Source organism: Miscanthus floridulus, chromosome 15, assembly GCF_019320115.1.
Source record: "Miscanthus floridulus cultivar M001 chromosome 15, ASM1932011v1, whole genome shotgun sequence".
NCBI classification, from domain to species: domain Eukaryota; kingdom Viridiplantae; phylum Streptophyta; class Magnoliopsida; order Poales; family Poaceae; genus Miscanthus; species Miscanthus floridulus.
This window is the reverse complement of record NC_089594.1, coordinates 20,389,396-20,402,371: the sequence shown is the minus strand read 5'-3', so window position 1 is coordinate 20,402,371 and position 12,976 is coordinate 20,389,396. Positions and strand designations below refer to the sequence as shown.

At 43.2% G+C, this 12,976-nt stretch overlaps 1 protein-coding gene across 2 annotated transcripts; it reads right to left on the bottom strand.

The window, feature by feature from the left end:
* Nucleotides 1-306: 306 nt before the first annotated feature.
* Nucleotides 307-2,703, bottom strand: LOC136509428 (uncharacterized). 2 transcript variants are annotated; one of them, XM_066504230.1, is made up of 6 exons: nt 1,834-2,703; nt 1,502-1,655; nt 1,270-1,395; nt 1,004-1,198; nt 766-888; nt 307-639 (listed from the first exon to the last, which is right to left on the bottom strand). In XM_066504230.1, the coding sequence occupies exons 2-6, from the start codon at nt 1,604-1,606 to the stop codon at nt 526-528; spliced, it is 663 nt and encodes a 220-aa protein (XP_066360327.1). In that variant the 5' UTR covers nt 1,607-1,655; nt 1,834-2,703; the 3' UTR covers nt 307-525. The 2 variants fall into 2 exon arrangements, with proteins under 2 accessions (XP_066360327.1, XP_066360328.1); XM_066504231.1 differs by having other exon boundaries at nt 1,502-2,703.
* Nucleotides 2,704-12,976: the final 10,273 nt, after the last annotated feature.

The window sequence follows — 12,976 nt, the reverse complement described above, 5'->3', positions numbered from 1 at the left end:
ATTGTTATTTGATGAGATTTCAACTGTTGTAGAGGAGCTGACATGTTGATTTCGGCTAAACATGTGCTTGTGCTGCATGGTATGTACATTTGTTTTATCTTTATTTATTTCTTGTCCTTTCACATTTTTTTGTTTTTCTCATGAGAAAATTTCTAGCTGAAGAATCGAAGGAACAAGGAAAGAACTCGTGTGGTGATGTAACTGAACCATTAGTAATCATGAACTGAAAACACAGACATGTATTTCGTTAATTTCAAAAATGAAAAGAAAACAGAGACATATATATACATCTTCAGAGTTCAGAATGCAGATTGCTGCAATATCTTTTTTTTTTCCTCCTCTTTTGGGGCAATGATCAACAAGTATTTACACAAATCTGTGTGCAGTGTTTCTTAGCTCACAAACTTGAGTTAGTTCCTACAACTATCTGCCGATCTATACAACAGCATCTCAACAAGAACATCTACAAACCACACTCTCTTTTGCTTTTCCTGAAAGTTAGTGCCCTACAGTAACATGACAGATTTACTCATCAGCTGCAGTTATCAGCGTCGGTATCTGCCCGTTGTCGGCGAAGTCGATCTTGTTCAGCCTCATGCAGCACAAGACATGCTCTGGCAACTCCTCAGCCTTTTGTGCCTGCAACCAGTATCAGACCATGGCTAAGTTACAGACATTCAGTCAAGGGGTCACTTTTCTTTTTCTTTCTTTTTGAAACAAATCAAGCGGTCACTTTTTAGCCAGGAGCAGAAGAAAATTAAGTACCTGAATAGTTAGACCAAGATCAAGAACGCCATGCTTGAGCCGCTCCCAGAAGGTCTCGAGCCCTTTCCGCGATATGAAGCTGAACCGATGGACATCGAGATCGATCTCAAAGTAATTTGGACCCTACATTATCAATGAAAACACACACATTTTTTATGTTTCAGTCAGAACTGAAAACACATTTTACTATTTCAACACTTGTTTGTCTATAAACTAGAGAGCAAATGCAGTCAGTTACCTTGTAGAATTTGTGTTGTGGGCGAGATAGAACAGGCTTCTGATTGTAGGTCTGCACAAGCTTCCTCTCTGCCGTGCTCAGCTGCAGGTCTTCATGGTTTGCCAAACCAGCCAGGATCTTCAGCCTCTCTGTGTATGGCACAATGCTGTCTACTGGGAATCCCTTCACCTTTTTGGTTTCCTCATTCATAAGCCTCTGCATAACTAGTCAGTCAGAAACTTTGCCTAGAGGTGCTTTATCTATACAACTATACAAGAGAAATCTACCTTGATGCTATCCTGCAATTGAGGAGAAATCTCCTTGTCAAAGCTGTCAGATAACTTGAAATACAGAACTAGGCTTATCCCATCAACGTCGTTATCGCCAAACACTGTAGCAGGATAGGTGGGCAACTGCACAAACAAGTAAACTTGTCAAGCTCAGAAGCCAGAACTAACCAATTAACAATCAGTAGTTAAAAAGCAATGATTAAGAACCCTTTACGACCTACTAAATTACCTGAATGTTGACAATGAGGAGAGTAGGAAATGTCTCATGTGTCTTCAGAGACGGAAGCGAGAGGTGCTGTGCAATGTGATGAATCTTCCTTGTGTAGGCGAACATGTCTGCTCCAATAGACTAACTAAAGAGAGCATACTTGACAGTTTCTAACCTAGTATACGAAAACCATCAATCCTGTAAGACCATACCCCTTTTGCCAATTGAAAACAAGCACTGTATGCTATGATGAACACACAATTGCAAGTGATTTGTATGAACTACTCTAGTAGTTACGATATTCTCTGAACTAAGAATCAAAAGACATGAACTTGCAGCAGCGAGAAACCAACCTGGGTAACGCCTACGCCGGGTAAAGTGCGCGAGAAGCGCGCAATGAGGTCAGCCGCGAGGGACGCGCCGCCGCAGTTCACCGCCAAGAGCGTGGCCACGTGGGTGGCGGAGTGCCCGCGTTCGCTTCCTCGGCGGTGCGCACGATGGCCAGCAGCGCCGGCGGCGCCAGCGCGAGGCGCGTGACGCCGAACCTGCCCCTAGTCGTGTGCAGCATGCCAGCACTAGCGTCAGTGTCGGCGCCGGCGCCTCCTCCTCATGGCGCGCTTGGATCTAGGTTTCATGGCCCCCATCCTCTCCTGCCTCCTCTTGCTCCACCATGGACGAACGCTGAGGGCGGCGCCCGAGCGGAGTACGGCGAGGAGGAGGGCGACGCCCGAGCGGAGTACGGCGAGGAGGAGGGCGACGCCCGAGCGGATGACGGCGAGGAGGAACGAGGGGGTAGGGGTGACCCGTTGCCCTGCGCCCGGCCTCCTCCCATCGGCGGCGGCGGCGGCTCGTAGGACAGCGGCGGTGAAACCCTAGAAGTAAACGACATATTCATTTAACTAACTATACTAATTGTATTATCCATCCTAACTATATTACTCAAAACATTATTTTTACATTTATAGAGTTACCGTTTTACCCTTTATCAAGAAAAAAAACTACGAGAATGAAATTACCGCCCAGCCCTAATCCCCACATTTGCGGAGGCAATGGAAGGCGATTTTTGCGCATATGGCCCACCGATCATAGACACAACAATCGCCTCTTGTTGCCTCCGTCCCATTGCCTCCCGTTGCCTCCTACCTTTGTTGCCGTCGGATTGGCCGCTCTCGGTCGATGTCAGCCATCGAATTTTTTCCCAATTATTGTAAAAAATTTCTATATATATATACTCCATCCGTTTTAAATTATAAGTCGTTTTGGTTTTTCTAGGTACATAGCTTTTGCTATACACCTAGATATATGCTATGTCTAGATAGATAGTAAAATCGATATATCTCGAAAAGCCAAAACGACTTATAATTTGGGACGGATGGAATAGAAGAGCTAACACTATTTGTACATCTATCCAAAGAAAGCTAATTGATACTACCAAACTAGCTAGATGACGGTGATGTTCTTGATGAAAAATTAAGCTAACTATATATTAATTTCACACGCAGGTCAGAGTAAGTGGTTCGCTCTATCTGCCCTGGGTCCTAGTCGAATCAAACGAGACGAACTATTCATCAAAATTCACAGCAATGATTCGTGTAAAAGCGCCACCATCGGTACGTCGTAGCAATGCAGCCCCCATACACCTAGTTGTGGTGCTAGATGTCTGTGCTAGAATGGGCCAGCAGGAAGCAGGACCAAGGTTGTTGGATCTGCTGAAGATGATGGAGTTCATCAGAGGAGAGTTCCGTAAGAAAACCGCGGCAAAAGACCGGATTGACGTTGTTGATGCATTTGATGATCAGACGACGACGACGATCATTGATGGTTGGATATCTGCTGCCCAAGGAACGAGGAAAATCTCGTTCGTAGGAGGCAAACTGAGCTTAGTCTAATTTTGGATCGCGCAGTCGAGGTAAGTGGCTTCCTTAGTGTAGATTGTTATAAGAGTTTCCATATATAAGATAGAACTGTATCTCTTGTTCATAATAGTATACTCTGTCCGTCTAGAAATGATATTCATGTTTGATCAGAGAAAAAGTCAAACTTTATAGTTTTTTACCAACAATTATATATATATATTGCACCTGGGTGCATTCTGTGCACAGAATTCACCCAGGCCAACCGGTGCGCCTAGTCCATGCAACCGGCCGAATCAGCCCACTATCCGAGCGCGCCTCCCGCACGCGAACTGTCACCCCGAAAAATGTCATGCGTGTGTCCTAGTTAATTTGTACCATCCATCTACCATGCACAACCACGTTGCATACAAATCCCACCAGACTGCATGCATGCGTGGATGGAATCTTTTGTGGGTTATATTCTTTGAAATAAATTTTCTCTTAAACCGTAACCCCAATTAACAAACCGTTTGTTGCATCTTACTCAAAAAAATGCTTAACAAAACTAGATCCAATATGGATATATTTTATTATTTTTACAACGAGTTGCATCTCTGTGTGTTACTGATTGTAACTTTGTATACTACTGAGTTGCAACTAGTTATAACTTTGTGTACCTTTTGCATCTGGTCTTCATAACCAGATTGAGTTGCAATTCAGAGTTGGTATCATATCTGATTGTAACTAGAGTAGCAATTGGGTTGCAACTGTGTAGTAACTGGTTATATGTACAACTATGTAGTAACCAGCTCTGCACAGAATGCACCCAGGCCGGTAAGCGAGTCAGAGCGAACCAACCACTATGCATGCACCCGAGACAACCAATAGCTAATTTGCTACTTCTCACCACTCATGGTTAGCCAGGTGCAACAAATACAACTAGCAGCCAGCATGCATGCATGGATGGAATCTTTTGTGAGTTCGATTCTTTGAAATAAATTTTCTCCTAAACCGTAACCCCGATTAACAAACCGTTCGCAGCATCTTACTCAAAAAATGTGCTTAACAAAACTAGATCCAATATTGATATATTTTATTATTTTTACAACGAGTTGCACCTCTGTGCGTTAATGATTGCAACTATGTAGCAACTGGGTTGCAACTGGTATACAAATGGAGTTGCAACCAGCCGTCCAGTGGAGTTACAACTGGCCTACCCAACCGGACTGCAACTGGCTTATCGCACGAGTCACAACTGGTTTACCACCAGAGTTGCAATTTGTGTACGACGGAAGTTGCAATCTGCTGACGGTCTAAGTTGCAACTGGTATACAAATAGAGTTGCAACCAGCCGTCCAGGACAGTCGCAATTGGCCTACCCAACAAGATTCCAACCGGCCTATGCAGGACCCATCGGCACGCAACGGACAAAGCTCAGTTGGTACGTGCATGCATGGTAGCAGGTAGAGCTAGCATGCGCTTCTTGGTTGCTTGCCACTGGCCTGGCTCTTGTTTAGTTTTGTTCATCGGTTCATCCACGGATTCGTGGTCGTGTACAACTGTTGCCTGGTGTTGTAGTTGTACTGATCATAGAGATCAGATAGATTCTCTGCTCGCATGTTTGATCGATGCAGATGCTGTGATGTCTGGCCTGCCTGTCGAGACTCACCGCATGCATTCCCAGTAGTGTTATTTGCTGCAAGCAACTCCTGTGTGTGCGTGCCTCTGTTTTAGTTTTTTTTCCTTTCAGTGAAGTTCTTTCTTTCTCTTTCTCTCACCCTATGCATAATTTGTAGGTAAGTCCTTGAGGATGGCTCAATGCTTTGTGGTGTGGAAATAGAACTACCATTGACACATTTTCCTTGCTCCCTACAGCAAATTTTCTTCTTAGCACACCCACAGCCAACCCAAACATCTACCTATGAGCAAGCAGCTTTACAAGCAATTTCGTGTCAGCGTCGTCCGGTGCACAAGGAATGAAGGAACGTGAGCTGCTGAGCCAACCTGACACAGTTCATTGAAAATGTTTCGGTTACCTCCTTGCTTGCTTGTTTACTGTACATGAGTTCATTGAAAATGTTTCTGCTAAATAGGCTACAACCAAGTTGCAATTGGGTTGCAAATGTGCTTGCAACTCATTGTACATCTTAGATGCAATTACATACTTTATTTTTTTTGACAAATATAGCCTTCATGGATCTCATTTTGTTAAGCACATTTTTTTTCGAAGAACCTACTTCAAACGGATTCAAAAATGGATCTCTGGTTTAGGAGATATCACATTTTTTTGAATCGAATCAAGAAAAGATTCCATCCATGCATGCTTCGTGGTGGGTGGGTTGACCTATGAGGTGGCATCACATGGTTGGTTGTGTCCATTTAATTTTGCATGCACGAGCACAGGTTTGGCAGGAAAATGTGGGGAGGGTCCTGCGGGCGTGCGCTGGCGCGTGGACCGCATGGTTAGAGAGAGTCTGTGCACTCGTTGCACGGAATGCAACTGGCCTATCACACGAGTCGCAACTGGTCTACCACCAGAGTTGCAATTTGTGTACGACTAAAGTTGCAATCGGCTGATGGGCGGAGTTAGAACTGGTATACAAATGGAGCTGTAACCAGCTGTCCAGGGCAGTTGCAACTGACCTACCCAACCGGAATGCAACTGGCGTATCACCAAGGTTGCAATTTGTATAGGACGGAAGTTGCAATCGGTTCAAGGGATGAGTTGCAACTGATATACAAACGATGCTGCAACTAGCCGTCTAGAGCAGTCGCAACTGGCCTACCCAAAAGGAATGCAACGAGCCTAAGCATTTTTTTTTTGTTTCGAATCAAGAAAAGATTCCCTGCATGTATGCTTCCTAGTTGGTGGGTTAACCTGTGATATGGCATCACATGGTTGGTTGACTCCATCTATTTTTGCATGCTCGAACGTGGAGTTTATTAATGCGAGGACCAACTGCTGTGCAGTACGCGTGGAGTCTGGTCCGTGCTGATACATCTCTCGCTCGCTGCGCTCCAGGTGCATTTTAGCCTCGTGTGTGTGTGTGTATATATATATATATATATATATATATATATATATATATATATATATATATATATATATATATATATATATATATATATATATATAACCATGGATCAATGAATAACAAAAGTTTCCACTCTCATTGTCCTTGGCTTTACATAAAAGCACTCTAAGCTAAACACGTTATCAGCCACGCTCGCTCTTCTGTCACTGAGTTCACCAAGAACTCTTGCCTTCTCCGTGAAGGTCGAGAAGAACATGAAAGAAGAACGGAGGCAAGCATCATTGTGGTGGAAGCCTCTGGAAACCATGACGGCCTTACCTCTGGTACGTCCAAAGACGAAGCCTCTGGTGGTCTTCTTTCGCCATCGTCGGGCGGGAGGCCACACGCGGGAGCAGGTATGTTTTCTTTTTATTGTTTTATTTCCTTGCTTCTATTTATTCTTCCTTTTCTTTTCTTTTTTAGTTTTCTATGTTTTTCATTTTTATTTTATTTACTTTCCTTTTCTTATTTTTATTTTATTAGTTTCTTTTCTAATTATGTTTTTCTTTGATTCATGATTTTTATTTTTTTATCTTTCTTTAATTTTTTTCTTTTTCTTTTCTTTTCTTTTATTTTCTTTTTCTTTTTTCTTTTTTTTCTTTTCGTGCATCATTCATTTTTTATTTTATTTTTTCTGTTTTATGTGTTTATTATTATTTTCATTTTTATATTTTATATTTTTACTTTTCTTTTATTTTTTTTCTTTTCTTTTCTTCTCTTTTTCTTATTATTTTTTATGATGTTCTATGTTGTTTTTGTGATGTTCATATACATGTAATGTTTTATGTTTTTTTATGTTCATGTGTTATACATATGATATTCTATGATATTTTTTATGTTCACGTGGTATACATGTAATGTTCTATGATGTTTTTTGCGATGTTCGTGTAATATACATGTAATGTTCTATGGTGTTTTTTTGTGATGTTCACACAGTATACATGTGATGTTCTATTATTTATTTAGTGATGTTCGTGTAATATATATGCGATGATTGTATTGAGTGATGTTCTATGTTGTATTTAGTGATGTTTACTTAGTATACATGTGATGTTCTATGATGTATTTAATGATGTTCATGTAATACATACTCCCTATGTCCCTAAATGTTTGTCGCCACGATTTGCGTGCTAATAACTTTGACTCGATTTATAGAAAATACGTTCAACATTTCTATATCCTAATAAATTTATTAAAAAACTAGATTCAAATATCTATCCAATTATGCTAATTATGTATCATAAATATTAATATTTTTAATACATATTTAGTCAAAGTTGTTTCTCGAAACTGAAAACGGTAGACATTTAGGGACGGAGGGAGTATGCGATGTTCTATAATGTATTTAGTGATGTTCTATGATGTTTTTTGTGATGTTCACTTAGTACACATGTGGTGTTCTATGATATATATAATGATGTTCACGTAATATATATACGATGTTCTATGATGTATTTATTGATGTATATTTTCTCTATTATGTGTTTTTATTTTTTCCCCTTATGCTTTGCTCTAGATTTTATTAGTTTTTATTATGTTATGTATTTATTTATTTACTTTTATGTATATTATAATACCAATTTCATGAACCTAAAACTAGAATATTGTTCTTCTAAACTGAGAATATTTTTCTTACGAAGATGGAACATTTGTTCTCTGAACCTAGAAATATCATTTGTGCTCAATAAAAGAAAATGCTTTATCTTTACAAAATAAATATTTGTTAATAAAATTTTATTTAAATATATCCATGTGGGATCTTGTTTTGAAAGATTTATTGCAAGAAACCCGATGGTGTAATCAGAATTTAATTTAGATGTTTGGTTTAGGAGTTATAATTTTTTAGTTTGTTGAAAGTCACTGCATGCGACGTGGGTGAGGTGGTCCCTACGCGATGGCCAACCTGCGCGCGCTACCTGTGCCTTCGCGCGTGCTCCTTGGATGGGAATTAATTGGGCGAGAACCGATCGGAGAGAAAATCAAAGAGGGAGAGAAAGGAAGGGGGTGACAAGTGAGTCCGTGGGGGTCCACCTGTCCGCCATGCATGAGAGAGGGAGCGGACACGCGTCTTCTCCTTTGGACGTCGTGGGCTCGCGGGGCTGGGCCAGCCGGGCCGCGTGCACGGTGAAGAGGGAAGGGCAGAGTGGGCCCGCCTTGCTAGGGGAGCGGGGCTAGCTGGGCCTGGGCCACGAGCTGGTCATTGGGCTGCTTCCACTTTCCTATTTCTTTCCCCTTTTCTAATTTGTTTTCTATTTCTATTTTCCCCAAGCCTAACACTTGTATACATGTATATAGTACTAGGGTGGGTCCACTAGGTCAACCTTATGGGGTTTGCCATACTAGGGTTTGTAACACAATAAAGACAACTCAAATTATATTGTTGGTCAATTGTTTATTAATCACACATAAAAACCAATAAGAAGCAAATCACCTTGTTGCTTAATAATGCACATGCTCAACCATGCTAGTTACGATTCACCTATTGCATCTAGGCCGGGTTGGCTTCCTAGTATATATGATCACTTACCATGCAAGGTTTAGGAAAAAGTTTTAAAAAGTTAGGATTTTTAGCTCTAGGATTTTCAGGGTTGTTACAGTGACCTTGATGGGATTAAAGGCTATGGATACCAAGGACTTGCTAGAATCTAGAGCACTCTTCTCCACCAGTCGCTTGATGATGGGCAACTCGTCGGAGGCGAGAATGGATGAGCTGGGTTCGCATGCTACCTCCTCTATCAGGTGAGCCTACTAGAAATTGATTCTGATGGTGATGATGCCATTTGGACCCGACATCTTTATCTTGAGGTAAGTGTACTTGGGCGTAGTAATGAACTTCATGTAGCATGGCCACCCTAGTATGGTGTGGTACATGTCGGGGTAGTCGGTGACCTAAAATGTTAGTGCTTTAGTGCATTAGTTGGTGTGATTGCCAAAAGTGACATGCAAATCGATTTGCCCGAGTAGGATTGCTTGCCTCCTAGGAACGACCCCCATGGAATGGTACCCCATTGGGCTAGATACGTGATCATGATGTTCCCATGGCGATGAGTGTCTTAGCATAGAGGATGTTGCTGCAGCCATCCATGAGCACCTTTGATAGGCACATTCCACTGATGAAGGGGTCAACGATGAGATAGTATCTTCCTGGTTATTGGATGTGAGCTGGATGGTCCATCTTGTCAAAGGTAATGGCCACCTTGGACCACCGGAGATACGTGAGCTTCTATCGTCATTTGGATTCACTAACCATCGGACCAACAAAGATCATGAGCACCTGGTTGGCGTCCTAGAAGGGTCCACCCCCTCTAGAACCCCTAGCGCCAGTCGGTGAGTCATCCTTCTGCTTGCCACTAGCTTGGTACGAAATCCCCATGTACGCACTTCTTCATGGGCTCATGGTCCTTGAGCAGGTGCTTGATAGGAGTCATGCCGTTTGTGCATAGTGACTCCTGTAGATTCTTGAAGTGTCATGTAATGGGCTCGGTGTGCTGCTTATTGGCATTTGGCGCCTCTACAAACTCAATGCAGCAATGCTTCTTGTGTGACATTGGGCCCTTACTATTTGTTGGGTGAGGCTTGGACCTTGACCTTATCGAGGTCGGCGTCGGCAGCCTTCTCACCTCTAACATGATTGGTGGTGATGTCGATGATTTCCTTGGTAGTGCAAAGTCTTTTGGACCCAAGCTTGTGGTGCAAGGTTTCACACTTGCATCCAAACATAAAAGCACTGATAGCATCGATGTCCGAGACCTCGATGCATTGATTGTATAAGCACATTTCCATAGGTCCTAGGAATTCCTTAGGTCTGGGAATTCAGCGCGTTGAGTTTTTCTTCTAAAGGTGTGTGGTGCTGATCTATCTAGTGTCGGGCTTCGGTCACTATCATTGCAATTACGCTGACCATTATGGCATTCATTGCCTCCGCCTCTACTGGCGCACGCATGGCTAGCATCAAGCTTTTATGATGGTTCAAGGCTATGAGCTCTTAGACTACTTGACCATGGCATGCTTGAGGAGAGTGCAGAGGTTTCGATTGATGTGTTGTCCATGGGGGTCTTTGGGCTCAAGAACATTGTGTGGGATGTATATCGTTGTAGCAACATTTTGGCTGGTGTGAGGGAACTCAGGGACATCTCTAGCCTTGTTAATGATGTCCTTGTTGACCTAGTAGCAAGGCACACATGCTCACCGCCAGTGTGTAGCGGGTCCCCCTATTGTTTGGGTTGGCTTGCTCTCGCTAGACTTAGGCATGTTTGGCATTATTGTCGATGAATTGGGACCTGACGTGCTGCACTTTCTAACGTAGGTACTCCTCACGCTTTGCTAGCATGCGATGGATAGGCATGGTGTGAGAACACTCCTGGTTTCACTACTGGTGTGCTGCACAAGACTGCCCATGTATGCTAACGTGATGGGTGATAACTACCGACATGCTCACTAATGGAGGCTAGGTCATTTCTAGAGGGATTCTCCAAGAGATCATAGACAGAGGTTGGCATGTGGTCTTCTATCCTAAAAAACTAATGTACTACCCCAGGTAAAGTCATAATTGCATATGCATTAGGACCAAGTGTGCTAACAAATTGACCCTTGAAAAATTCTTAGAAAAATGCTAACACACGTGAACTTGAGTTATACACATTGTGGTTAGCGACTTGGAAGCAAGGGTAAAGTGTGTGAGGAGATAGAAAAATAGAAGGAGAAGAGGCAATGGACCGGACCCTACTGGCGTAGGGGGTCCAGACCCAAGGGTTAGTCTGGTCTAGACTCATACCCTAGCCTGAGGGCTGCGTGGTCGGTTCTAGACCCTGTGTTTTGAGGGTTTCGGGCCATCTCGGTCAGGTTCGTTGGCTTGGGCAGTGGAGGCCGAGAGCAGTGCAGGAGAGCATCTCCTTCGGACCCTGGCACGTTAGGATTCTAGACCACGGGCATCGAGTTCGGCTGTGCGCGTGCACGAGTGTGGTGGCAATGTGGCACTTTAGGGAGGACCAAACCCTGCCTGTTTGGGTCTAGTTGCTTCGAGTGGACTGGGTCCGGAGGGTTTTGGCCCTCTTGGGACCTCCCTGGATCCAACCGGACCCTAGGGTGCACTAGGCCCAGTTGTGGTGGTGTAGAGTCTGGTCCGGAGGAGTGAAGCAAGGGCGCGATCAAGTGACTATTGGAGATGAGTGGCTAACTGTCAAAGGGAGGACACGTGGCGAGATCTAGGCGATTGGACCCTATGAATAGGGAGGGTCCGGTCCCTCTGTGAGAGTCCGATCTGGACTGCTCAGGACTATTTTTGTTTCCAATGGCTCTTTGAGCCAAGGGGGCTCTATAAGTAGACTTGGGCTGGCTCGAGCTCACCCTCTTGCACATTTTCATCAGTGATACATCCTTGTGAGCTAAAGCAAACACCTCCCATTCATCCCCATCATTGATTCATCATCAAAGTGAGATTGGGAGTGATTCCTAGTGTATTTGCTTGAGTGTTTGCGTCTAGTGGCACTTGGGGATCATTGTGGCTATGGATTTCTTGTTACTCTTGGTGGTTGCTACCACCTAGATGGCTTTGAGTAGCGGAGGATTATTGGCACAAGTTGGTGATTGTTCGTGGCCATCTCCTAGTGATTTGTAAGGGGTTCTTGACCTTTCTCCGGCGGAGAGCCAAAAGGTACTCTAGTGGATTGCTCATGTCATTGAGTTACCCTCACTTTGGGTAGGTTCTTGCAGTGCCCTAGTGTGGGCTTGGCGTGGTGCCAATTAGCTCGTGAACCACCACTACAAGATTTTCGGTCTACTGCAACACCAAAAAAGTGTAGCAAAAGACCCAAAAATGGTAGCCATAGTAATTTTGCTACCAATTTTTTTTGGTTAAATGTCGTTGCACTTGTAAGGGTAGCAATAGCATAATGCAATGGGTTACATTTTAGTTGCGACACACAGCCCCTCTATTGCAACACTTTTGACGCTTTTGCAACACCTGGTGAGTGTTGTAACAAAAGCAATTGCAACCACTATGGGTGTGGTAATAGTATCAATTGCAACGAACTAGGCGTTGCTAGCGATACGTATTGCGACACGCTGGTCGTGTAGCAACACAATGCAAGCGCAACGCAACACAGGTGTTGCAATCGTGGTTGTTGCTACGCAGAGAAAGCATTGCAATAGAGGTTCTCTATTGCCACGTCGCCTAAATGGTTGCTATAGGTGGCTTAGGTTATTGCAACATCTCTTCAGGTTGGTTGCTACAGAGAGGTCATATATTGCCACGTTTCTGAATGGTTGCTATAGATGGCATAGGCTATTGCCACGTTACTTAGGTTGGTTGCTACAGACAGGTCATCTATTGCCACGTTACTAACTATCTGGTTGCTATAGGTAGATTCCTCTATTGCCACCGTCATCTTTTTGTAGTTGCAAGAGATAGTTTCTCTATTGCCACGATTATCGTACCTATTGCCACGACTAAATGTGATTGTTATATGTGCCATCATATATTGCAACGCCAGATTAATATATTAATAATTCATGTTGCGACACTTTGTTTGGTAGCTTAAATTAATAATCGCAAAACGACAAATACATAATGAAGGAAGCATCGACAT